This window comes from Macrobrachium nipponense, chromosome 20 (genome assembly GCF_015104395.2).
Source record: "Macrobrachium nipponense isolate FS-2020 chromosome 20, ASM1510439v2, whole genome shotgun sequence".
NCBI lineage: Eukaryota > Metazoa > Arthropoda > Malacostraca > Decapoda > Palaemonidae > Macrobrachium > Macrobrachium nipponense.
This window is the reverse complement of record NC_061089.1, coordinates 17174759-17199758: the sequence shown is the minus strand read 5'-3', so window position 1 is coordinate 17199758 and position 25000 is coordinate 17174759. Positions and strand designations below refer to the sequence as shown.

The 25000-nt window shown below is 38.3% G+C and overlaps 1 protein-coding gene across 6 annotated transcripts in view; it reads left to right on the top strand.

Annotated features, from left to right (window-relative positions):
* The window catches only part of LOC135222614 (serine/threonine-protein kinase VRK1-like), a 178299-nt gene extending 165566 nt beyond the window's left edge, over window positions 1–12733 (top strand). For 3 of the 6 annotated variants that reach the window (XM_064260753.1, XM_064260726.1, XM_064260715.1), the window contains exons 2-10: window positions 2033–2292; window positions 2515–2867; window positions 3019–3247; window positions 3402–3581; window positions 3739–3926; window positions 4883–4989; window positions 5318–5593; window positions 6044–6318; window positions 11216–12733. In XM_064260753.1, coding sequence (XP_064116823.1) covers window positions 2133–2292; window positions 2515–2867; window positions 3019–3247; window positions 3402–3581; window positions 3739–3926; window positions 4883–4989; window positions 5318–5593; window positions 6044–6318; window positions 11216–11391 — 1944 coding nt within the window. In that variant the 5' untranslated portion in view covers window positions 2033–2132 and the 3' untranslated portion in view covers window positions 11392–12733. Of the gene's footprint in view, window positions 1–2030; window positions 2293–2514; window positions 2868–3018; window positions 3248–3401; window positions 3582–3738; window positions 3927–4882; window positions 4990–5317; window positions 5594–6043; window positions 6319–9031 lie in introns of all 6 variants that reach the window. The other 3 variants (XM_064260743.1, XM_064260735.1, XM_064260762.1) reach the window with 2 other exon arrangements.
* Window positions 12734–25000: the final 12267 nt, after the last annotated feature.

Here is a 25000-nt window from a genome sequence, read left to right as displayed (position 1 = left end):
TCCACTCCGGTGTCAGGACGCATTATACTGTACTTTTCTTGGGGTTGTACATATTGATCGTACATGGTCCACCCCTGTACCATGCGGTTTTTTACCCTATGTCTGTTTAACTTTTGTATAGTGTTTGGTTTTGGGATACTTTTGTTTACTGGGAAATGAATGCAGTACTATACTGTAGTTGGATTATAAAGTGCGCGTTGTGTGGTATGTAAGGGTGAATAAATTGCATAAATGGGAATGATGCTACAGAAAATAGTAAGATCATGGCCACTCCACATTCTTGCTCAAAAGTAATGTCAGCAATGAACTTCCGAAGAAAACTTCCCCGAACTAGCCATTCCATAAACCACTGTATATTAAGATAATTAACACAGCCACTCAGAAGGGGTAGTTCAAATGACTGAGTTACTGGTGAGTCGAAAAGTAGGCTAAAGCCTACTGGTATGCAAGGTGTGCAGCCTGTTCAGGTAAACAGTACTCAGGTTCTGTGAAATTATATTTAAGATTCCATCTAATTTTGACCTGAGTGGCTCATGTAATTTAATGAGCATAGAGTAATCAGTTTGCTTGCAATTCTTGTGAAAGACTTGTAGAATCTATTGGAGTTACCAGTACATTGGCAAAAGCAAATTAATTTCATAAGCTAATAATTGCAGGAGATTTAAAACAAAAGCATTTATGGCTACATTGTCAAGTTTTTAAGTAAAACCAAAATGCCTGAATATAGCTGTCATTAGCGACATTGCCAAACTACTCCTGACTTATAATCTGACAACAGAATCTGCACCCCTTAATCCAATCATAAAATCATCCTTATCCCTCCTATGGATTGTCCAGAAGAAAGGCTGTTCTGTGACCATGCCAACTTAATTGAGTTTGCGCGTTATACATTAGTCATCAAATTGCAGTTCTTTTCCGCATTTTGTCTTCACAGTTTGACATATAGAACAATAATATCAAGCTGTTTACCCTGTCTGACCTGGTATAAGGAAAATGTGGCATGGTTTTTGCCGCATCTACATTATCTTGCCTAAACAAATCAAATCTTGGAAAGTGGAGACTTTACTTCAACAATTCATAATTATGGCATTGGCGTGCAACAGTAGGTTAACCTTATAGTGGTGATGTAATTGCCATCACAGGAGTTTTGAGTTATAAAATACAAGAAGCAGATTTAAAAATACTTATTATTATGGGCATTGATATTTCTTTAGTAAATGATGGCTCACACAGTATTTTTATAACATTAACAGATTTTAACAGGGCCTCAGTGGCATGGTCGGTATGGTGTTGGCTTGCCGCCTCGGTGGCCATGAGTTAAATTCTCGGGCATTCCATTGAGGAGTGAGATATGTGTTTCTGGTGGTAAAGTTCACTCTTGACATGGTTCGGAAGTCACATAAAGCCATTGGTCACCTTGCTGAATAGCCACTGGTTCCATGGAATGTAAAAGCACCGTACATACAAACAGATTTTAGGTGTTTAGAATAAGAATGCAGTTAATATGATATATGCGGTTGGTTCTTTAGTGCTGGATCGGCATAGTAATTAATGAAATAGGGACAATATAAAAATCCTGAAGGGAAATCAGATACATTTACCTCATGAAATATGTAATGTATGTATTAGATATATATTAAGATATTCAGTGGATGCTTTTGTATAAGTTCTTGAGAAATCTTGATTTACTTATAAACATTTTTGATGTCTAAATAGAAAGAAAACATTATGCTGTAATACCAGTTGTGTATTTAATTGATAGGATTTTATTACCAGTATATTCAAAGTAAAATACTATGTATTGTTTAAAAGATAAAAGACCCAGAAAGATTGAATGAATAGTGGACTGTAGTCTGATGAATTGTTATATAGCAAATATTTATTGGATAAAAGGCCATTAGCAAAGATTTTGCATTTTTTAAAAGATGTCATTTTTGCTTATGTAATTAATTAATTGCCTTAGGTAACATTGGATTAGGTTTGTATTTGTATTTTCTGTGTGGTAATCTAAGTTTTTTCCTTCCTGTTGAAGATCTGAGAGAGAGCAAGTGAGAGAGACTTGGTGCTACTAAACTAAAACAAGAGGTGGGAAGGAGTTCTTCCGTGCTGGACATCTACTTGCCCAAACAGTCATGGCTCCACGCAAGGCTGGCACAGGCAACAAAAGTGGGTCTAAAGGGGCACCCAAGAAACGTGTGGCCGCCAATGGTTTCAAACTCCCTGATCCAATCACCCCGGGGGTGGTTGTTACAGACGTTGCAAAACAACAGTGGAAAATTGGGTGCAGTATTGGTGAGTTAATGTCTCGCATTGTTCCTTGATCTCACTCTACAGTAATTAAATTTAGGGAAGTTTGGTATGAGTAGTTTGTAAATTGATAATCATCAGGCACTACAGTAATTCCCTGTTGCAACTAAATTTGCTTGGAGGTTCATGGGTTGGGTTAAGCAAGAAAATTAAGTATTATATTCATTTTTTTTTCTTTCTTTCTTTTTTCTTGTATTTACTAAACAGGTGTTGGAGGATTTGGTGAAATCTACTTGGCTTCAAAGGACACTGTCAATCCTGTGGGTAATGAGGCTGACTATGTTATCAAAGTTGAGCCACACACTAATGGTCCATTGTTTGCTGAAATGCATTGTTACATGAGGGTTGCGAGACCAGAACACATAGAGGCCTGGAAGAAAGAGAAGAAGCTTAAAGCTCTAGGAATGCCTAAGTATTTAGGCTCGGGGTCTTTTGAATTCAAAGGTCAGCGTTATCGTTTCATGGTGATGGAACGCTTTGGCAGTGACTTACAGAAGATCCTGGAGCAACATAGCAAGAGATTTTCATTCAAAACTGTCTATCAAGTTGGAATTCAAATTGTAAGTTTTAGTACCATAAACATGTTTGCATGTGCTTATTTCCAACAAAGAATTATACCAAATATAGAAATTTAGATTTTAATTAAAAAAAAAAAAAAAAAAAAAGTTTTTATTGTATTCCCACTATACGTATTTTAATTTCCTGTTTCAGTTGGATGTACTTGAATACATACATAGTAAAGAGTACATTCATGCAGATATAAAGGCTTCCAACTTGTTGGTTGGCTATCAGCCGGGTACTCAAAATCAAGTTTACCTTGTGGACTTTGGTTTAGCATGTCGTTATGCTAATGACGGCAAGCACAAAGAATACAAGTATGACCAGCGCAAAGCTCATGATGGTACTATAGAATTTACATCTCGTGATGCCCATATTGGTGGTAAGTTTCTTTTTCTTTTCGTAACATTCATATATGTAAAGTGAATTGGAGATATAGTATTGCAGTGGTTGGTTTCTTTAAATGTACAGATTTTAGCCCATTCTGCTGTAGGAAAATTTGTGTAGTTCTAAAATAAATACTTTTTCCTTTGTAGCTCACTCTCGTCGAGGGGATCTGGAAATCTTGGGTTATAACATGACTCAGTGGCTTTGTTCTCGCTTACCTTGGGAGGATAACCTTCAGGAATGTAACTATGTTGCTGCACAGAAAAGAGGTTTTATGGAAGACATTCCTTCATATATGGACAAATGTTTCCCAGATACCAAGCCACAAGGTAAATATGCCATGGTTATATAATCAGACATTTGTTTAGTGCCTATATTATTAATATAAAGCTTCAAGTTAATATAGCATGAACAGTAGAAGTAGTAATATTTAATATATATATTTCATATGAGTATACAGTACTTATCATCCTTATGTTCATGCAGGTCTTCAAGAATATTTAGAATATGTAGTTAATTTGGCTTTTGATGAAAAGCCAGATTATGAGAAATGCCGCTGCATATTGCGCAATGGGTTGAAAGCACGGGGTTACAGAGACGACGGTAAATTAGTGTTTATGTCAGCAACTCCTGTGCCAACATCTAGAAAACCCAAGTCTCGCCTGGACCGTAAGGTAAGCAAGCGGAATAGTGGTGAATTTATGTCCGAGGAAGATGAAGATGTCATGCAGGGTAGCATACCAAAGCAGAGGCGAACAGGTTCAAAAAGTAGAAACCCTATTGTTGGAAGAAAAAACAATGAAGAGAATCAACAAAATAGTGCCAATTTACCCAAGGGAAGGGTTAGGGGAAAAAGAGGGCAGGCTAAGCCTGCAGAAGAGGTACTGGAGGAGAGTCCCCCTAAAACATATAAGGGAATTCCTGTTGGTAATCCTACTCCTCAGATGATAGCTCTAATGAGAAAGAAAACATAGGTTCCTGCAAGTACAGGTGATACTAGTTACAGCAGAAGTAACACCACTATATTCTCATATAAGGCTAGATGGTTATGTCTGCTTAACTTGGGCATTTTCCAATGCCGCTTCTTTAAATTTTGAGAAATTAGATTTTCTAGCTTTGATTAAACATGTAATTTTGGTATAGTCTAAAATAATTCCATTGTTAGTGCCTGTGCCTAGTTACTAACATGATTGGCATTACTTTACAAGTTATGTATTAAACTGATATTTGAGCCAGCTTTTTGTACATTTTTCTTTGTTTATGCACATGAAATTTAACTGGATAGAACATTTTGGTAATGTGTAATGTTCTTTAGCCATTTTGTTGGTATATTTTCATTCCATGAGTATGAAGAGGTGCGTTTAAGGCTCTTGATTATTTTTCGGTACAAAGATTTCTGTTTTAATTGTAGCAACTTTACTACCAATAAAGTTAATTCTCTGCATTTTTTATTTTTTATTTGTTGATACCTATTTAGGAGGTTATAATTTTCATGGGTGTTAGCATAACCCATGTTTTGTTTCAGTTTGTAACAAATTAATTGTTTCATCATAGGTTTTATACAGTTTTTCCCATCATGTAAAAGTTACAATGGAAGTTTTGCTAACCCCCATGGAAATTTTACTTCCAGAAATCCACTAAAAGGCGCTCCGAAGAGGAGGAAAACATTGCAGAGTATACCCCTAAGAAGATGATGAGAACATCACATATGTCCCCTTGTAGACCTAGAAATAACAGGTAGGTGTATGGAACATGGTTTCTTACCTAAAAAAGTTATTGAAAAATACTCCATTCTCTGCATTTTCTTGACTTCCAAATAGATTTGATCAATGCATGGCATATTTTAGTGTGAATTTTTAATGGGAAATTAGTTGGAATATTCTGTGTTGTTTGATAATGCTGTTTTTATAAATTGCTTGATTGTTGGAAACCGAGTGGCAGAATTGAGAAGAACTCTTAAAGGAGAAACATAGGTTGGTTGCATTTTTTGTCAAGGTAACATTGAGATCATTTGTTTATCCTCCTCCCAGCCTTTATTAAAAATTTTCATTACCCATGTCTACAGAGTGCACACTAGAACATGTCCACGAGATTCACTCATTGGCGTAAGTTTGAGCAAGCCTAGTCAACCTGATTTTACATATGTAGACACAGAGGAACTAATGATTGAAAAAGAAGTTATGAAAATGGAAGCACGGAAACAAAACCAACGACCGAAAAGACTTGTGATTAAAGATACCTCGCTGGACAATCCTACTCCCCAAATGATAGAAATTATGAACAAAATAAGAGAAAAAAGTGCATCCCCACCTGTTTGCCAAAAACGACACAGACATCACAGGTATGTACAAGAACAATTTGAAAATCATTATTTTCAATGAGAACTTGAATAAATGAATCTGATACAGTAGCACCTAATCTTAAGATGCTGTAGGAGTCTGGCTTTTTGAGAAGTAAAGTCCTTATGTTTAGATGTGATCGCACAGTAAATAGCAATTTCACATATCTAACATAAAATAAACTTTACTTTACACTTGACATTCAATTTAAAAGATTCATATAGAAATTTGTGGCATCAAAGGTGGTAGGGTAGGAAAATATAATCATAATTTTGCAGCTGATAAGTGCAAAGGTTCATAAGTTCAGGTGTAAATTAGTAATTACCAAAATTATCTAACTTTCACATTGAAATTGCAAGTTGTCTGTCATTAACTACATCAATACAGGATAGTGAGTAAAATAATGGTTAATGTGATTAATAATAAGTTACGGTTTGTATATTTGTTTTCAGTACTTGTTACAGCAGTAGAAGTAGTCCTACGTATGAAGATATACCATCAGAGTTCACACCAGCCATGGAAGCTGTCATGAGAAGAAGAGCAGAAAGATTGTCATCATCAGATGGTGAAACTGATATTCTTTCAAATAGTTCCTCAAGTGTTGGATCACCTCAGATGTTTGATTCTTCAGAAAACGAAGATTCTAATGATGCAACTGTTTATTACTCCCCTCCTGCATCATCGCCGTATGTACCTCCTCTAACGCAGCCACAACCCCAAGTGAAAGGTAAGAGAAATTTATTTTGTTTAGACTTTTTTTTTTTTTTTTTTTTTGAATGAAAAGTATCATTTTGCATTTTTTTCCAATTCATTTTGAAATGTTTTAACATGAGGTAAAAGTTTGTGTGGTTGTCTTTTATTTCTATTGTTTTAAGTAACCCATGTGATATATTTGTAGCAATCTGTCCATGAAGTACATGTTGTTGTGATTAGAATAACTGGTAATTCACCATGATGTTGATATTTCAATGCCTTTAACGTGAAAGTTGTTGAGGTATTGGTGTTATGGTGTTTTTTCAGTTCTAATCTTGCTTTTCCTAGTTACTGATGTTGAGAGCTTAAGTGCAGTTCACTGGTTAGGTATTGTTCCTTTTCATTGGTTAGGTGTTCCTTTTGACAAGTTTGTGATTTTTGAACTTGGTGGCTGAATGTCATAGGGGACTTTGGTTGTCATCTGTGATGGAGGTGTTTTCTGAACTTGTTGACTGATTCTCATTATGAACTCTGGTTATCATCTTTAATAGAAGTGGTTTTACCATTTCAGCTAGTGGGCAACCATCTTTAATAGAAGTGGTTTTACCATTTCAGCTAGTGGGTCTGTTGCTGGTGGTTTTCCTATTGTCAGTTAGTAGGCAATTTAGTGAGTCATTATTTGAAAGCTGATGTTTGGAGGTTCTCTGCTGAACATGTTTTGCAAAAAAAAAATTTTGCCACACAACCATTTCTCATAATGTTAAAACATGCCTGGTAATTGATTTATAACCTGGTAAAAGCATGTACAGAAACTGACTTATAGTTTGTTATTTTCAAGATTCATTTTCTAATGATTGTTTAGAAATAAAGAGCAAAATGAAGTAAATTACAAAGAGATTTACATGTGTTTTCCTGTTGTTTGATTACTCCATTTAATTTTTTTTTTATGTAAACTGCATCTCTCATCCTTTTTTTGTCATATGCTTTGATAGGTTTTTTTTTTTAATTGATTGTAATTAAAATACTTTTATTTGCAAATACTATAGGGTTGATATTAAGTATAATAATTGCTTTGTTCTTTTTTTTCTTTGGATATTTAGATTTAATACTTGCATAAAATGACATGCTGTATCTTCCAGCATTGAAGGCTCGCCCATTTTGACCAACATAAAATTTTAACACACAAATGAAGTTGCACAGCTTAATATCTTTCATTGTGCTGTGCATATTACAAAGTTTCAGTTCGTTGTAGTAGTGTGGCATTGGCTGATATACCATATTGATTAATGTTGTGTTTCAGTTTATTAGTTGTTGAAAATACGGTAAGATTTTTAAAGTTCACAGCTTTTAATATTCAATTTGCAGTGCCTTTAATAGTTAATTAGCATTTCTGACAGTGACATAACAGCAAAATTTTAAATCTGTTCTGCGTAATGTTTATACAAGCTGCTGAGCTGTTACATAAGTTTTCTAGGTCTACAGCAGTTGCAGTATTTGAAGAGTTTGATAGTATCAGGTATGGGTGTATGCAGCAAGGAAAATTAAACACCTTATAAATATGACATCCCGAATAGAATAATGTTAAACTCCATGCAGTAGACATTGCAAACATGGAAAACATTTTAATCTTAAAAATCTGAAAATATTTTTCTTATTCCCAGTTTTTAAAAGTAGCACATGAACATTTATGATAATGATAGTCTACTGTAGTAAGATTATTTTACTTATGAGATTTGGTCACTGTCTAGGAAAGGCAACCTTCCTCAAGAAAAATGCAAACTTTGTTCTTGAGGAAGAAGTGCAAATTTGTGGGACTGATTTAAAGGAAAAAATAAGTCGATACAAGGGAAATTTGGTAATTTCTAAGGGGTTCTCAATAAATTTGTTTCATAACCTTAGCTTGTTTAAGAACTGTAAAGGTATTTAACTTCATCAGTAGTATACAGCACTGTTAGTATATTTTTTATTAAAAATTGTGAACTTAGAAAACACTAGTTAGGCATTTGAAGTTCATTAGGACAATATTACTTTCAGTTGAAAGTAGCAAGGCCATTAGTGTACTTGGGTGCCATGTTGCAATATGTAATATTTTTACTTGTCTATGGGATGAATTGCTAAATTTCACACCCCTAGGAGTTTTATTTTCTGTTGTATGTATACAACATTTTTCATTGTGTATTGCTTAGTGCCATGCCAGTAAATCTAAATACCCAAAGAAAGCTTATTTTCCAAAGGATAAAGGCCCTCTCTTTAGTTAATGTATTAGCATTTAACTTCAGACTAGCATGCTGACACCTGCTATTTTAAAAAGCTTAAGTGTATATTATTTTGCGGAGGCCAGTTAAATTTTTTACAAATTATACCTTGTCCTACATGAATAGATGATGACATTAGTAACTACTTTCATACATTTGCTTTTTTTTTTTTTTTTTTTAAGAGCTACATGAATTATATGCTGTTAGTTTACATAACATTCAAAATTTAATTTTAGCGGAGGAAATCATTTAGTCATTGTAGATGTTGAAAGCAAAATTACAGATGTACATATTTGTCACTTTTCTAGAATGTGCACAGTTTTTCTGAAGGAGAGTAATTGCAATTTACCGAGGATTGTAGTTTTTAGGGATTTTGAGTCCAATTGTAGCAATTTTACTTAGTCGAGTTGAAAGCAACAGGAAGGCATTATTGTAAATAGACATAAAATCTCTGTGGAACGGAGAAACCTATTACCACAAAATTTCTGACAGGCTCTAGATCCAGTCGTTGGGTTCGCTTGGCATGGAGCTGCGTGTCCTCTGTGCTGACAACATATACTATTATGACGAGGTCGAAGTTTGGAGGTCCTGTTCTCACCAGGTCTAAGTCTATGCTTAAAGGTTAAAAAAAAAAACTTTACACTACCAGTGTTAATGGAAGACACAAATGAAGTTCTAGTTATGTTTACCAACCGGATTTAAGTTCTTTAGAGGTTTTCTCTAAAACTAGGGCATTGTTTGTAAGAGAAAGTTTATACTACAAACAAAGATATGGTACTTGCCACATATTTTACCATACACATTTCATGGAACATGCTCAGAGATAAAAGGTAGCACCAAGTCTCTCTCCTTTAACTTTCTCGCAGAGTGCCTTTATTTTGTACAGTTCATCGATGATTGTTGTAGAATATAATCCATGGGTATATATTAGTACAATTTTAAGATAATTTCCATAATTACAATATATCTGTCTTTTGCAGAATTACTATCTTTTCCATTTAGTTTTAATTTAAGATTTTTTATCTTCTCAGTTTTAATTTTTATCTGATTGTTGTTTGTTGGTAGAATGATTCCGTAGATAACATTTAATATGTTGTTTTGCATTTAAAACCATGCATTAAGAATGCTTAATTCTGTTAATTATGTACTAAGAATTTTGATGAATAATAATCAAATTTTCCTTATAAGAGAATGTTATGGTAAAAAAAAAAAAAAAAAAAAAAAAATTTTTTTAGTAGGTACCAATGTTGAAAAAGGATATTTTTAGTAGCTACCAATGTTATGTAAATGAGATTTGGGATTAACAAGGTATATTCTTTCGACTTTGTGACTGGCAGCTATTTGAATGTTATCAGTAACTGTCGGGTTTAGTCTATGACCATGTTTCTATGTGTTCACTTACTTTGCACATACGCTACTATTGGTTTGAATTTATTATATAGATTTGCCATTGAAACTTGCTTACTTTAAAATAAGACCCAATTGTCTTGTGAATTTAGGGTACAGCTCGTGGTCTTTTGTATCTCATTACACGTTCATATTGTTCTTTATTAATGTAAGGTGTTTCATCATTCATAAACGGATGAAGCTTTTAATGTATACCTCATAACTCAACACAGTACAAATTTTTGTGTGAATTGGTGTGTAGTTATCATGTTACCAATGCATTACATGGTTGTATAGAAGGAAGGTGGTGAAGACCTTTATTTAAGGAATTTTGGAAAAAATATAATTTTTACCTCATTGCCTCAAAAACCATTGTTGTGCTATCGAGGCATTTCTTACTTTGAAAAAGGAAAAATATAAGAAAAAATTATACTTCAGTCAACATTATTTCCTTGATGTTTTGCATCGATATTAAAATTTGAATGTAATGCAAAACAGGGTCTTGTACTTGAAACCCAGTCACACAACTGTTTTAGCCACATCACACAAATGACTTTTTATGAGATTGCAGACTACTGTATTTGTCTCAAAAACCATTTTTGTGCCAATCAAGGCATTTCCTACTTTTAAAAATGAAGGATATAATTATATATATACAGTGGACCCCCCTTTTCGCGTTCTCCAGATTCGCGGACTCACACATTCGCGGATTTCTCTCGGGAACGTTTCCCTGCATTATTCGCGGAAAATTTGCGCATTCGCTGTATTTTTCTATGATAAATATCCACAAATTCCTGGTTTTTTTTATGAATTTCATCATAAAATGCACTTTTTGTGATAAAACTTAAAAAACCCATGTAGGAAAATTTTGAGTGGGTTTTTCTTGAGTTTTAACTAATAAAATAGGCTGTTTTTAGCATTTTTATAGGGTTCCAAACATTCGCGGATTTAACTATTCACGGGGGGTCTGGTACGCATCCCCCGCGAATACGGGGGGACCACTGTATATATATAGTATTTATATATACTTCAGTCAATATTGTTTTTGTGGTGTTTTGCATCAATATTAAAATTTGAATGTAATGCAAAACAGGTCTTGTACTTGAAAGCCAGTCACATAACTGTTTTAGCCACATCACACAAATAACTTATGAGATTGCAGACTACTGTATTAATATTAAACCAAGAATAGTTGTAAGAAGCCTTGAGATGAAGTATTTTTCATAGATATAGGTACTTAATGCAGTAGATTTTTCCACTTAACACTTTCATTTGATTTTAAACATTAAGGAAATAGTGGACGTGATGGAATGAAGCCAAGGGACAAGCCACTAGTCTCACCGAGGGAACTGGAAGCACTTCTCACAGCATCAGTAGAACTAAAAAGTGTAGGAACTCAAACATCACCAGGAGTAAGAGTAACACGAAGTTTGTCAAGACAAGCATCCCCAGAACTCTTTGAATAAACTGATGGTGAATATTCCTAATGGACATACGTACTAGTTAATGGGTGTTGAATGTTGCCTAGGTGAAAATGTACAGTGAAGTTTTTATATTGTAAATATTGAGCTGTGAAGTGTTCCAAGGTGGATATGTGATATCCTAGTGAATAACTGAACAATGCTGGGTTGACAGCTACTAACAGTGCAAGACAATGGTTGTTCCTGAAAATGTTAACGTTGTGTAAAAAGAAAAAAAAAAGTTCCACATCCCAGTGACTATGAAAAGAGCCTGGTTGTATTACAAACTTTATTACATTATATTTCACTAACAGTAACCAATAATGAAATTATTGGTATCTGAAGTAATTAAGAAAGAAAAAATGTGTTTTCCTGTCTTCTAAGTGATGGTCCAAATGTACTTCAAGTTGCTACTGCCACTTCGGCAGGCTTCATATTCATTTCATTAATTTCAGCAGTGGTGATTTCAGTGACTAAATTATTTCATGTCATCATTTTTATTCATTGTCATTTCATGCTTTTATCATCTGCAATTTGAAGGAATCATCTCCTTTTTTTATGTGAAAATAAACCAGTATTTTGTTTTAACAGCATAGTTTTCTCCCGACAAACCACCTTCATTATGTTGCTGTAGTTTCTAGTTGAGCTTTTTTGTTCAGGGATCCTTCGTAAGGCTTTTGTAGTTACGTGACATACATCTTGCAAACTACAGTGAGTTCAATAGGAAAAATATTTTTTGGCTGTGATTGAGAATGCAGTTTACAAGGGATTAACCTGTGCTTTACAATCCTTGGTGATTTTTTTAAAGGGCAGGTCAATTCTGTATTGCATTGACAAGTATCGTATTGTTTGCAAAAACAGTGGCATTACAAAAGTCAGCTTCAAGCTCCCTAAATCCTCAGTCCAAAAATCAATCATGGTAATGATCTACAGTATACTATAAGTATTGACCAAATGACTTAACGTTTTTATCAATATCCCAGATATCTGGTGACAATTATGGAAATTATGTCCTAGCATATATACTTGACAAATCTTATCTGTTGAGGAAAGGTTATTTAATGGTAACTCCTGTGACCATGGTGACATGTACGTATACTGTGTGTTGGTTTTTATTTTATTTATATTTTCTGCAGGTCATATGGTTTCATTGAGCCATAAGAAGTGGAACCATAAGGCTGGGTCTGTCTTTGTTCAATTTTTTTTTTATTCAAATTATTTTCCTCTATGGATCTCATATGGTACATATTGTGTTTTGCTCAAAGCTACGGCTCTTAACTCAGTCAGTACTGGTTTATCGACTGTACAGTGTATATTTTTTTCCAGAAGAATAAAGCGTTGGAATCTTGCTTATGGTTTATTTCTCCAAATTCTAATAGTTGCAATAATAATTGTATACAGTATACAGTTTTTGTTAATTGTATTATACTTTAAATAAATATCAAAATGGTAGTCTGCAGGTTTTTTTGTATCCTATTTTAATTTGGTAAACAAAGCTAAAACCAGCATAACATCCCCATCATTAGATCTGGGTGAGTCACGTAAAGCCGTTGGTCCTGTTGCTGAATAACCACTGGTTCCAGGCAATGTAAAAGCACCATACAAACAAAAAGTCTTTTAAGGGGGCCGGCTGGCTAATGCCCTTTTTTAAGGACAGGACTTTGATATTCATACCACTTAATAAGGTGACTTGGGACATCTTCAAACCGCATATGATTTTCGCCTCTGACCTTTGGTTTTGTGACGCCAGGGCGATTTATCCCGAAAATAACCATTTTTCAAATTCTATCTCCTCCCTTGATATTTAATATTAAGACCTGGGATTACTATCATATGTAGACCTCCAATCAAATGGAGAGAGTAAAAAAAAAAAAAAAAAAAAATTTTTTTGCTAGATATGAATTTTTCAATATGGTCAAAAAATAAACCCTATAAATCAGGAGAAAAAAATTTATAAAAAAAATACGAAACAAAAATTGGAAAAAAGGGCTCTATTTGATTGTTCTATAATGTCTTTCTGAGTTATATACCAAATTTCAATGTAATAGCTTTAAAACTAGGTGAGAAGATAGATTTTGAAGGTCAATAAGTATAGTTTTGAGATACGGGCGTTCAAAGTTTTCCTTCGTATTTCAATAAAGACAATATTAATAAATAATGATTATTATGAATGCATATTTGTTTTTTGTGTATTAATAACCAAAACTATTTTATCATCATAAATGATGATCCCTTTGCTCATATATCGCAGCCTGGGGCACTGCTTGAGGCAAGATGGGGCACTCCTTCCTATGCAATTCTCTCTCTCCCCTTCACTAACTCGGCTTATTACAGCGAATTTTCTTCTTCTGTGTGTTAGCGAGATGTTTTCCTTGTATTTTCTTCTTTGGCATGATGAAATTCTTGCCCGAAACAAAGATAAACAAACGTAATTGCAAGAGAATGTCAAGAGGTGAAACTCGAAGGCGTACACTTTTTTTACAAAGACAATTTAATAAATCATGATTATTATGAATTTCATATTCCATTTTGGGTATTAAAAAACCAAAACTGTTATTTATCATAAATGAAGATCTCTTTGCTCAAAGATCGTAGCCTTAGGCACAGTGTGACGTGTGCTGTCAAGCAAGACGGGGGCGTTACTAAGCAACCCTCCCCTCTCTCTTCACTAACTACGCATATATTATGATATTCTGTAATAATACTTGGAGGCGATTTTCTTCGTCTGTATATTAGCGAGATGTTTCCCTTGTCTTTTCCTCATTGGCATGATGAAATTCTTGCCGAAACATACATAAACATACGTGAAAGCAGGCGAATGTCAGACGTGAAATGGAACGTGTAGACTACTTGACGTCTGTGATTGCACTAAATCAGGACTGGACTTGGTAGCTTGAGCCTGAAGTCTCCTTCTCGCCTCGGGGAATGTCTACAGATGCCATTTCTCCCAATTTCTTTGACAATAATTATCAAAATTTACGATAGAAGAAATATTGCATTTTCTTGTACGGATCAATGTTTTAGGCTTATTGAGTTACGTTAACTAATTACCCTGTAACTACGAAAGTAAGAGGAATTTTGACGAAATATTTCGTATACGTATTCTCAATTGCCATATGAAGCTCCATGAATTTTTTCATGACTGCATTTTTTGCCCTATACCTCCATATATAGAGGTTCCGGCCGGCCCCCTTAAGTGTTTAAGGCACATCATGAACACAGTGGAATGAGTGCAATAAGTGCTAGGAAGTCAGCTGGACAACTGGTGTGCATTTTTGGAATAATGGTGCAGCTGCATGATATCTACATGGAATAAACATTAAATGCAGGAGGGGGTTGGCATAGTTCTAGAAGCTGACACTGCAAAGATAGAAGTTCACTCTCGAAGTGGTTCGTAAGTCGTAAAGCCATTGGTCCCGTTGCTGAATAACCACTGCTTCCATGCAACGTAAAAGCACCATACAAACAAACTAAAGACAACTGGCAGGGTGTATGTGACTTAAGGATTCTTTACAAGGCGAATGATTGTCATCTTTACGGGCACTGTGTAACCTTCCTCACAGCGATGGCTGAAGGATAAGGAATAAGACGAAGAGTTGCAATAGAGCAAACAACAAAAGGCAGTCATAAGAAATTTCATTAAAAATAGTTGTCCTGGGACATAACATCATCTAGAACAGAAATGAGGGGAGGGAAGGTAGGCAATGTCCCACACACACACACTTTCTATTGGGGTGAGAGATGTGTATTTCTGACGATAAATGTTCACTCTCGACATGGGAGTGAGAGGTGTGTATTCTGGTGATTGAAGTTCACTCTCGACTTGGTTCGGAAGTCACGAAAAGCCATTGGTCCCATTGTTGAATAACCACTGGTTCCATGCAACTTAAAAACGCCATACAAACAAACTCTACATGGTTCGGAAGCCACATAAAGCGGGTGGTCCTGTTGCTGAATAACCACTGGTTCCATGCAGTGTAAAAACACCATACAAACAAACAATGCTTATGTCACTACTGCACTGTAGCAGATTGCAACATTCCAAGTACAGGCAGTACCCGGTTATCGGCAGACTCTTAATGGCGATTTGGTTTTATGCCACTTGCCTAGCGCCATAAAATCTGCGATATATGGTGCCATAACAGGCAGAGTTTCAGTTATTGACCCCATAAGCGCCATAAATCACAATTTTTTGGATAATGGTTATTTTATTTATCAGCACCCCGCCAAAAATGGAACCCCTGCCGATAACTGGCGACTACCTGTAATTGAACTCTATAGTCGAAACAAAAGCCTTGCTTGGTCAGAGAGAAAACACTTGGAACCGAGAGAGATGTAGAACAAAATATTGAAAAAATGTGGTTGAGAAACTTTCAACTTAGAAAAGGTTGGAGGTGAGAGAGCAGTATTTCTCTTTGGATGCAAAATACTATATAATAAAAGAACAAATACCAAGACAGACAAGCACTGGGTTTGCATTATAACAAAAGGCAAAAAAGTTAATGAGAACATCGAGAAAAGCTCATACAGGCTATGAGTTGACAAAAACCTATACAGCATATCTTTGTAGCACAGCAAGAAAGAGCATATATATAGTATAAAAATAGTCAAACATGTCAAGTTGCAGTATTTATGAATAAGTAAAATATCTCGAAACAATTATACTTAAAAATAAAAAAAGAATTATTTAGAATCAAGTTGAATAGCTGGCAGCAGAAAAGACCAACTAGATGGCAGGGCTTCTTCCTCTACAGTCGGTAGTCAACTACTAATAACCACCTTTTAAGCGACACGGCCGGTTCCAGCTTCCACTAGAAGTAAGTGGTATTATTATGTTGATGATTGTTTAGCTGTTCTTCCTGTCGGTATTGATGTAAATGATTTACTCTCTAAATTAAATAACCAGGTACCATCGATTAAGTTTACTCTAGAATTAGAAAAAGACTACTGCCTCCTTTTCTTAGACGTTTTGATACATAGAGAACCATTTCAATGTAAATTCAGTATTTATAGGAAACCGACTAACAACTTAACTTACGTTCATTTCTTCTCAGGCCACCATCTTAACATAAAAATATCAATTTTTTCCTCTTATGTTTTTACGAGCATTGCGAATTGTCAGTCCACAATATTTGGATCAAGAAATTGAATACATAAGAAAAATAGGGAAAGATTTATGCTATCCTTCACATATATTAGACATTTGTTATAATAAAGCCCACAAAAAGTTTTATACTGTAAGTAACACGCAGAAAGAAAATTCCAAGAACATTCTCAGTTTGCCTTATATTAACGGATTTGAAACCATTAAATCATTGTTAAAAGCTTTTAATGTCAACCTTGTTTTTTCCTATAATAACACACTAAAAGGAATGTTACTAAAAAATGGCCCCAGAGAAAGCAACAACATATATAAAATTCCATGTATGGATTATCCCTCATTTTATCTCGGACAGTCTAGCAAAGGCTTAGAAGTAAGGCTAAGCCAGCATAAATATTCTGTAAAAACTGGGCAAAAATCTAATGCATTATTCATTCATTTAAGTGAAAACAACCACCGAATAAGTTGGATTGACAGTTCAGTAATTGCAAGGTCAAGAGATGTCTTATCACAAAATCTTTTAGAATCTGCTTTAATACAACATACTTTTCATTGTAATTTCAATGTTAGTCATGGCCTTTTTCATTTAGACCCTTGTATCTGTAACATGTTTAAGAATGACCTCAAAGATATAATTACTGACTTAAATAAAAATCAGTTGCCTTAGAGTTATTAATTTTGTTGTAATGTATGTCTGACATGTATTGTGAATATGGTTTTGTTTACTAAGTTCTGAATAGCTGACACCTATAATCCTTTAATTGCACCCATTGTTTATGCTTGTTTGGGAAGGTTTCTTATCTTCCAGGTGTGTCGGATTCTAGGTACTAATCTCTTTATAATCCCTATCTGTCAGTTATATGAATCTTCTTGTATTGTCTCGTATGTATGTCAGTCTCTGCTCAGTAAAGGACTTTTAACGTCGAAAGATCTTGCAGACCTCCTTCGTTTATTTTTCCTTCGTGGCATATATGATATCTATATATATATATATATATATATATATATATATATATATATATATATATATATATATATATATATATATATATATATATATATATATATATATATATATATATATATATATATATACATATATATATATATTTATAAAATGCACAAGAGCATAGTATTTTAAAGTATCCTTACAACTAATCTTGAACTTCAGCGAAGGAATACTCTAAAGATGATGGTTTCATATTGGTCATATGGTACTGGGCAGTATCCCCATTAGGGGAGGGTTAGCACCATCAGTGCATCTCATGCAGTACAATGTAAGCATTACCTATGGTTCTTTGCAGTATCCATCCAGCCCCTAGCTGCATCTGCTTTCATTCCTTTTACTGTAGCTCCATTCATATTCTTGCTACCATCTTACTGTCCACCTTCTCCTGACAATTGATTCATAGTGCAACAGAGGTTTTCCTCCTGCTGCACCTTTCAAACTTTTTCACTGTCAATACCTGTTTCAGCACAGAAAGCCCTTAGTTGCTCCAGTACTTGGCATGTATGCCTAAAAATGATATTGTTAGTATACAATAAAGTTTTGTACATACTTACCCGGCAGATATATACTTAGCTTATGTCTCTGACGTCCTGACAGAATTCAAAACTCGCGGCACACGCTACAGGTAGGTCAGGTGATCACCCTCTCCCGCCGCTGGGTGGCGGGAATAGGAACCATTCCCGTTTTCAGAACAGATTTTCTCTTACACCTATCTCCTGAGGGGAGGATGGGTGGGCCATTCATCGTATATATCTGCCAGGTAAGTATGTACAAAACTTTATTGTATACTAACAATATCATTTTTGTACATGCAACTTCCCCGGCAGATATATACTTAGCTGATTGACACCCTTGGTGGCGGGTAAGAGATAGTTACTCAATATAAATAACAATAAAAACAGGGAAACAACATCTGTTGTAGGTCATATATATAAACTTATTTAAAACCTTGGTTCCTACCTTATTGGGCAGAAGACGTCATGATTACTGTCTATGAGTCTGCTTGCCTCAAGAGTTTCAGTGGGGATGAGACCTGACACTGACAGCTCTTCTGGATCGTGTCAATGGGGGCGAGCCCGCTTACTTGACAAGGCCTTGTCTTGGATCATACCAATGGGGGCTGACCCACTTACATGGTAGAGCCTTCACCTTTGTCATATCAACGGGGACTAACCCTCTTACATGACAGAGCCTAGGTCCAAATCACTAACAAGGAGCACGAAAAACCAATCCCGACCACCTGACCACACTACATTTGTTAACACTACGATTTGAAAGGAGCATTCCCAAGACCCCTTCCAATCGACCATAAAAACACAACACCAAAAAACGTTTAAAATTACTAACTTAACTAACTATAAAGGATTAGGTTCAGCTCCTTGCCCCAGCAACGAATCCGCAGACACGAACGGTCCGAGAGAGAAGCACTTATAAGTGACTCGCACGTCTCTTAAGTAATTTGATGCAAAAACCGAATTGCACCTCCAATAGGTGGATTCGACAAGAGTCTGTATCAACATATTCCTATGATACACTAAAGAGGTAGCTACAGCTCTGACCTCATGTGCTTTGACTCTTAGAAGCCTTAAATTTTCCTCTTCACAGGAAGCATGCGCTTCTTTGATAACGTCTTTAATAAAATACGCTTGAGCATTCTTAGAAATCATCCTCTTAGGATTTCTTACGGAACACCAAAGGCTATCCACATTTCCACCAAGTAGCTTCTTCCTCTCTAGGTAGAACTTGAGGATCCTGACTGGGCACAATGTCCTCTCTAAGTCTCTCCCTACCAAAGAGGACAGTCCCTTAATCTCAAAAGTCCTTGGCCATGGTTTAGAAGGATTTTCGTTCTTTGCTAAGAACAGGGGATTAAAGGAGCATACTGCAGAATCTTCCTTAAAGCCCACAGTTCCTTCTAAAGCCTGAAGTTCACTAACTCTCTTAGCAGAGGCTAGTGCAAAGAGAAAGAGAGACTTTCTAGTCAAGTCTCTGAATGAGGAATTTTGAGGAGGTTTGAATTTCTCAGACATTAAATATCTAAGAACCACATCCAGGTTCCAACTAGGTGGTCTTATAGTCTTGGACTTAGAGGTTTCAAAGGACCTTAACAAGTCATGCAGATCCTTGTCCTCCGAGATATTAAGGCCTCTATGTCTAAAAACAGATGAGAGCATGCTTTTATATCCCCTTATTGTGGTAACGGCCAGATTGCATTTCTCCCTCAAATAAAGGAGAAAATCAGCTATCTCAGATACAGAGGTACTGGAAGTGGATACTTTCTGGGACCTGGCCCATCTTCGGAACACCTCCCACTTTGACTAGTACACGCGAAGAGTTGAAGGTCTTCTGGCTCTAGCAATTGCCTTTGCAGCCTTGCGTGAAAACCCCCTCGCTCTGACGAGTCCTTCGACAGTCTGAAGGCAGTCAGACTGAGAGCGGGGAGGTTTTTGTGGTATCTGTCGAAGTGGGGCTGTCTGAGAAGATCCTTCCGCAGTGGAAGGGCCCTCGGGAAATCTATCATCCATTCCAGTACCTCTGTGTACCAATCTTGGGCTGGCCAGAATGGGGCGATGAGGGTCAGTTTGGCTCCCTCCGCCGAGACGAACTTCCTTACCACTTCTCCTATTATCTTGAAAGGAGGAAAAGCGTACCCGTCGATCCCCTTCCAATCCAGAAGGAGACCGTCCACTGCAACTGCCTTTGGATCTGAAATTGGAGAGCAGTAGTTCTCCAACCTCGCATTCCAATTCGTTGCAAACAGGTCTATATTGGGTCTCCCCCAGAGGTCCCAAATCTCGTTGCACACTTCTGAATGCTGAGTCCATTCCGTGGAAAGGACCTGATCTCTTCTGCTCAGAAGATCTGCTCTCACGTTCTTTTCCCCCTGGATGAACCTGGTTAGAAGAGTTATCCGCCGTTCCTCGGTCCAAAGAAGAAGCTCCTTTGCTTTCTCGAACAGGGAGAAGGAGTGAGTCCCTCCCCGTTTCCTTATATAGGCTAGAGCTGTCGTGTTGTCCGAATTCACTTGCAACACGGCACCCAAGACTTGAGGTTCGAAGTGAACGAGAGCTAGATGGACTGCTGCTAGTTCCTTCTTGTTGATATGCCAGGACACCTGTTCCCCACTCCAGGTGCCTGACACTTCTCTCGAGCCTAGAGTCGCTCCCCATCCTCTTTCCGAGGCGTCTGTAAACAACACTAGGCGAGGGCTCGACAACTGAAGGGAGAGCCCTTGATTTAATCTGTTTGGCTCTAACCACCAATTGAGGTCCTCCTTTATGCTCTTTGAGAGCTGAAAGGAGTCCGAAAGCTCTTGGTGCTTCTGATCTCATTTCTCTCTGAGGAAGAATTGTAGGGGTCTTAAGTGTAGCCTCCCTAGAGAAACGAACTGTTCCAACGAGGAAAGGGTCCCCAGAAGACTCATCCAATCCCTCGCGGAACATTGTTCTTTCTCTAGGAAGGTCGTCACTTTCTGTAAACATCTCTCTTGTCGTTCCTTTGATGGATACACACGAAAACCCCGAGAATCCATCAGAATCCCCAGATAGACAATGGTTTGCTGGGGATTCATCTGGGACTTCCCGAGGTTTAATAACAGTCCCAGGGACTGAACTAGGTCCAGTGTTAATTTCAAGTCCTCCAGACATCGATCTTTTGATTGGGCCCGGATCAGCCAATCGTCGAGATACAACGAGATTCTTACTCCTTCGATATGTAGCCAATGAGCTACATTCCTCATAAGACCCATGAACACTTGAGGGGCTGTGGAAAGACCGAAGCATAGGGCTCGAAATTGAAAAACTTTGCCCTGTACCATGAATCTTAAGTACCTCCTGGACGAGGGATGGATAGGTACATGAAAATAGGCATCCTGAAGGTCCAGGGACACCATCCAATCCCCTGGACGAAGAGCTGCAAGAACGGAGGAAGTCGTCTCCATCGTGAACTTCGTCTTGACAATGAAGCGATTCAGGGCACTTACGTCCAGGACTGGTCTCCACTCTCCTGAGGCTTTTGGTACAAGAAAAAGACGGTTGTAAAACCCTGGAGATTGCAGGTCTTGAACCCTTTCTATCGCCTCTTTGTCCATCATTTCTTCTACTAGTTGTAGCAGGGCCTGGTTCTTTAAAGAATCTCAGTATCTTGCTGTTAACTCCCTTGGAGTTGTTGTTAAGGGAGGCTTCTCCCTGAAGGGGATAAGGTATCCTCTCTCGAGGATAGAGAGGGAACAGTTGTCCGCCCCTCTCTGAGCCCAGACTTTTGCAAACTTCAGCAGTCTGGCTCCTACTGTAGTCTGGAGGACTACTTTCTCATTGCGGTTTAGGGAAGGGCTTGCGTGCTGATCTTCCTCTCTTAACCGGTCTCCTACTCCTAAGAGAGGGTCTAGCCGTCGTTCTCCCTCGAAAGGGCTGCTGAAAAGCAGGCTTCTCTCTTTTAGCCAAAGGGACTGCCGGTTTCAGTCTTTTTGCCGACTGCGCAAGCAGATCCTGAGTCGCCTTTTCAGATAAAGACTTAGATATATCTCTCACTGTCTCTTGTGGAAACAGGTGACTAGACAGGGGCGAATAAAGCAGGGAGGATCTCTGTAGAGGAGACACCGATTTCGTCAAAAAAGAACTGTAGACAGATCTCTTTTTCAGGACTGCCGATCCAAAGAGAGAAGCCACCTCCGTAGATCCATCCATCAAGGCCTTATCCAGACAAGAAAGGACACTCGTTAAAACTTCCATCGAAACAAAGTCTGGATCCTGTGCTCTCTCTTGGCCAGGGCTCCCAAGGCCCAATCCATAAAATTAAAGACCTCAAGTGTGCGAAATAGACCCTTAAGTAAATGGTCCATTTCGCACATTCCCAATGAGGCCTTTGCCGAATGAAGAGAGCGTCTTCTAGACGAATCCACTAACACTGAAAAATCAGCATCCGCTGAAGAAGGGAGGCCCAATCCCATTGGCTCTTTCGTGTCATACCAGACACCTGGCTTACCTGCCAACTTTGAAGGAGGGCAGGAAAACCGTCTTGCCCGCTTCTTTCTTAGAGAGGAGCCAGTTCTCCAAGCTCTTGATGGCTTTCTTCTTAGAAAGGGTCGGATTCATTTTCACGAACGAAGAGGACTTGGAAAGCTTAGTGCTTGAAAGCAGTGATCCCGGCGAAGGAGGATCTGCAGGACGAAGAGAGTCACCGAACTCTTGAAGAAGCAGGGCTGCCAGTCTCTTGTAATCCGAGACGCCCACATCTACAGGAAGTTCCTCCTCAGATACCTCTTCAAAGGTAGCATTAGGAGAAGAATGCCTCTTCGGAGAAGGAGTCCTAGAAGGAGAAGCGCTCTTTTCCTTCGAAGGAAGTTTGGTAGAGGAAGGAAGACCACTCCCTGAAGAGATCCTATTGCCTGAAGAAACAGTTTCAACTGGAAGGGGCCTAGCAGAAGAAGAATGCCTGCTTCTTCTCAAAGGATCTTGCTGCCTGAGAGGGGAAGAGCTCGCATCTTTACAGGAAACTCTATCAGGAGTAGGGCGAGAATCCCGTAACAGGCTCTTTCCAGGCTCTTGGCACCTGTGAGGAGAGGCGCTAGCGTCACGTCGGTAGCGTCTATCAGGCGCTACGCGCCTTGGGGTAGAAAAACGTCTGCTCTCATCCTGGCTCCTGCCAGGAGAGGGGGGTTTACTTCCTTCCGAAGACTCTTGCGAGAAGGTAAACTCGGAACTCCTACGGAGAGCCTAACAGGAGCAGGGCGTACAGAACCCATCATGCTCTTTTCAGGCTCCTGGCGTCTGCGTGGAGAGGCGCTAGCGTCCTGTTCTGGGCGCCTGGAAGGAGTAAAACGCCTGGTTGAAGAATAGCGTTTAACATCATGATGGCGCCTGCTAGGAGAGGCGCTAAAATCTCTCTGAGAACGTCTGGGGGGCGAGATTTCTTCTTCTCTCTCTCTGCGTCCCCGTGAATAACGGAGACTATCCTGTTCCTTAAGATAGCAAGGAGAGGCGCTTCTATCTCATAAGGAGAACATTCTTTACTCCTACGAAAGGATCGACTATCCTGGCTCCTGTCAGGAGAGGGGCTTGCGCCCTTATTCGGGCGTCTAGACGAATGCGGGATCATACTAGAAGAAGCTCTTCTGGTCGGAGTAGAAGATCGTTCTCGAAAGGGAGAGGCGTATAATAACAATCTTGTTGGGGAGTAGCGCCCTCCAGGAGAGAGACGCCTACCAGAGTCCGAACGCCGACTTGACGACCGTCTCTTAAGAGAGCTCTTTACTGGAAGAGAGACGTCCTTCCTGCGAGAAGGCTCCTAAGACAGCGAGCCTACTAACGAGGATAACTGCTCCTGCAGTCCTACCAAGAACTTCTTTGTAGAAGTACGAATTCCTTCCGGAGAAGAAACAGGAGACTTCATCGCTCTCTTCTTCTGAGCGGGAGAATACTCCGGAAAAGGCTCTGGGCTGGAGTCTAATGCGTCTCCTGCAGAGGGCGCGACTTAGACGCGGAACTCCATCCGCGTCTCGGAGAAGTAGAATCCGAGTCGGAAAAACACTTCCTAAGGACGCTTTGTCTATAGCTGTCCAAGGCAGCCTGGGACGAGTCTACAGGGCCTGCCGAAGGGACGCCTGACCGTTGGGAATACTCTACATCCCCCTTGCGGCTTTCGACATTCCTCCTCCCTTGGTCATGGGAGTCTGAAAGAGGTCTAGGCCTAGGAGCAATGCGGAGTCGGTCAGACGCCCCCTCCACTACACTGGGACACTGTACACTTCACTGCACACTTCACTCTTACCTTCCATTTCTCGTAATTGCCTTTGCAAATTACGGATCGACGCTTCCATTGCAGCTTTCTCCGATCGAGACGAATCTACGATTTCGCTGCGGGGGGAAGGAGCTGAACCTGCGTTAGCAGTAGGAGAAAATACATTGGAAATAGAAAGATTGTCCTGATCCAAAGAGCAGGACCTACTTGCACTTTTAGCAGCTTTCCTAATTCTATCTTTCTCCAACTTATTTACATACGCGGTCAAACTCTTCCATTGCACTTCAGTCAAACTCAAACATTCGTCAACATGTGTTACTAACTGAACATTCATTCCCCCTACATTTAACACAAATAGTGTGAGGTCCACCGAAGCTTTCGGCAGTCTCACCTTACATCCTTCTTTCACACAAACTCTAAAACGAGTTTCAGGCACATCATCAGCCATAATGAAGAATCCTAAGCAAATCCAAATAACGGTCCAAATCAGCGTATACCAAAGCCAAAGAAAGAATACTTCACCAAAAACAATCCTTAGCAAAGCAAGCAGAATTCCGTGCAGGAGGAACTAACAACGATGTTGCTAGCACCGGCGACAGAGAAAATCTGTTCTGAAAACGGGAATGGTTCCTATTCCCGCCACCCAGCGGCGGGAGAGGGTGATCACCTGACCTACCTGTAGCGTGTGCCGCGAGTTTTGAATTGCTGTCGGGACGTCAGAGACATAAGCTAAGTATATATCTGCCGGGGAAGTTGCATGTACAAAA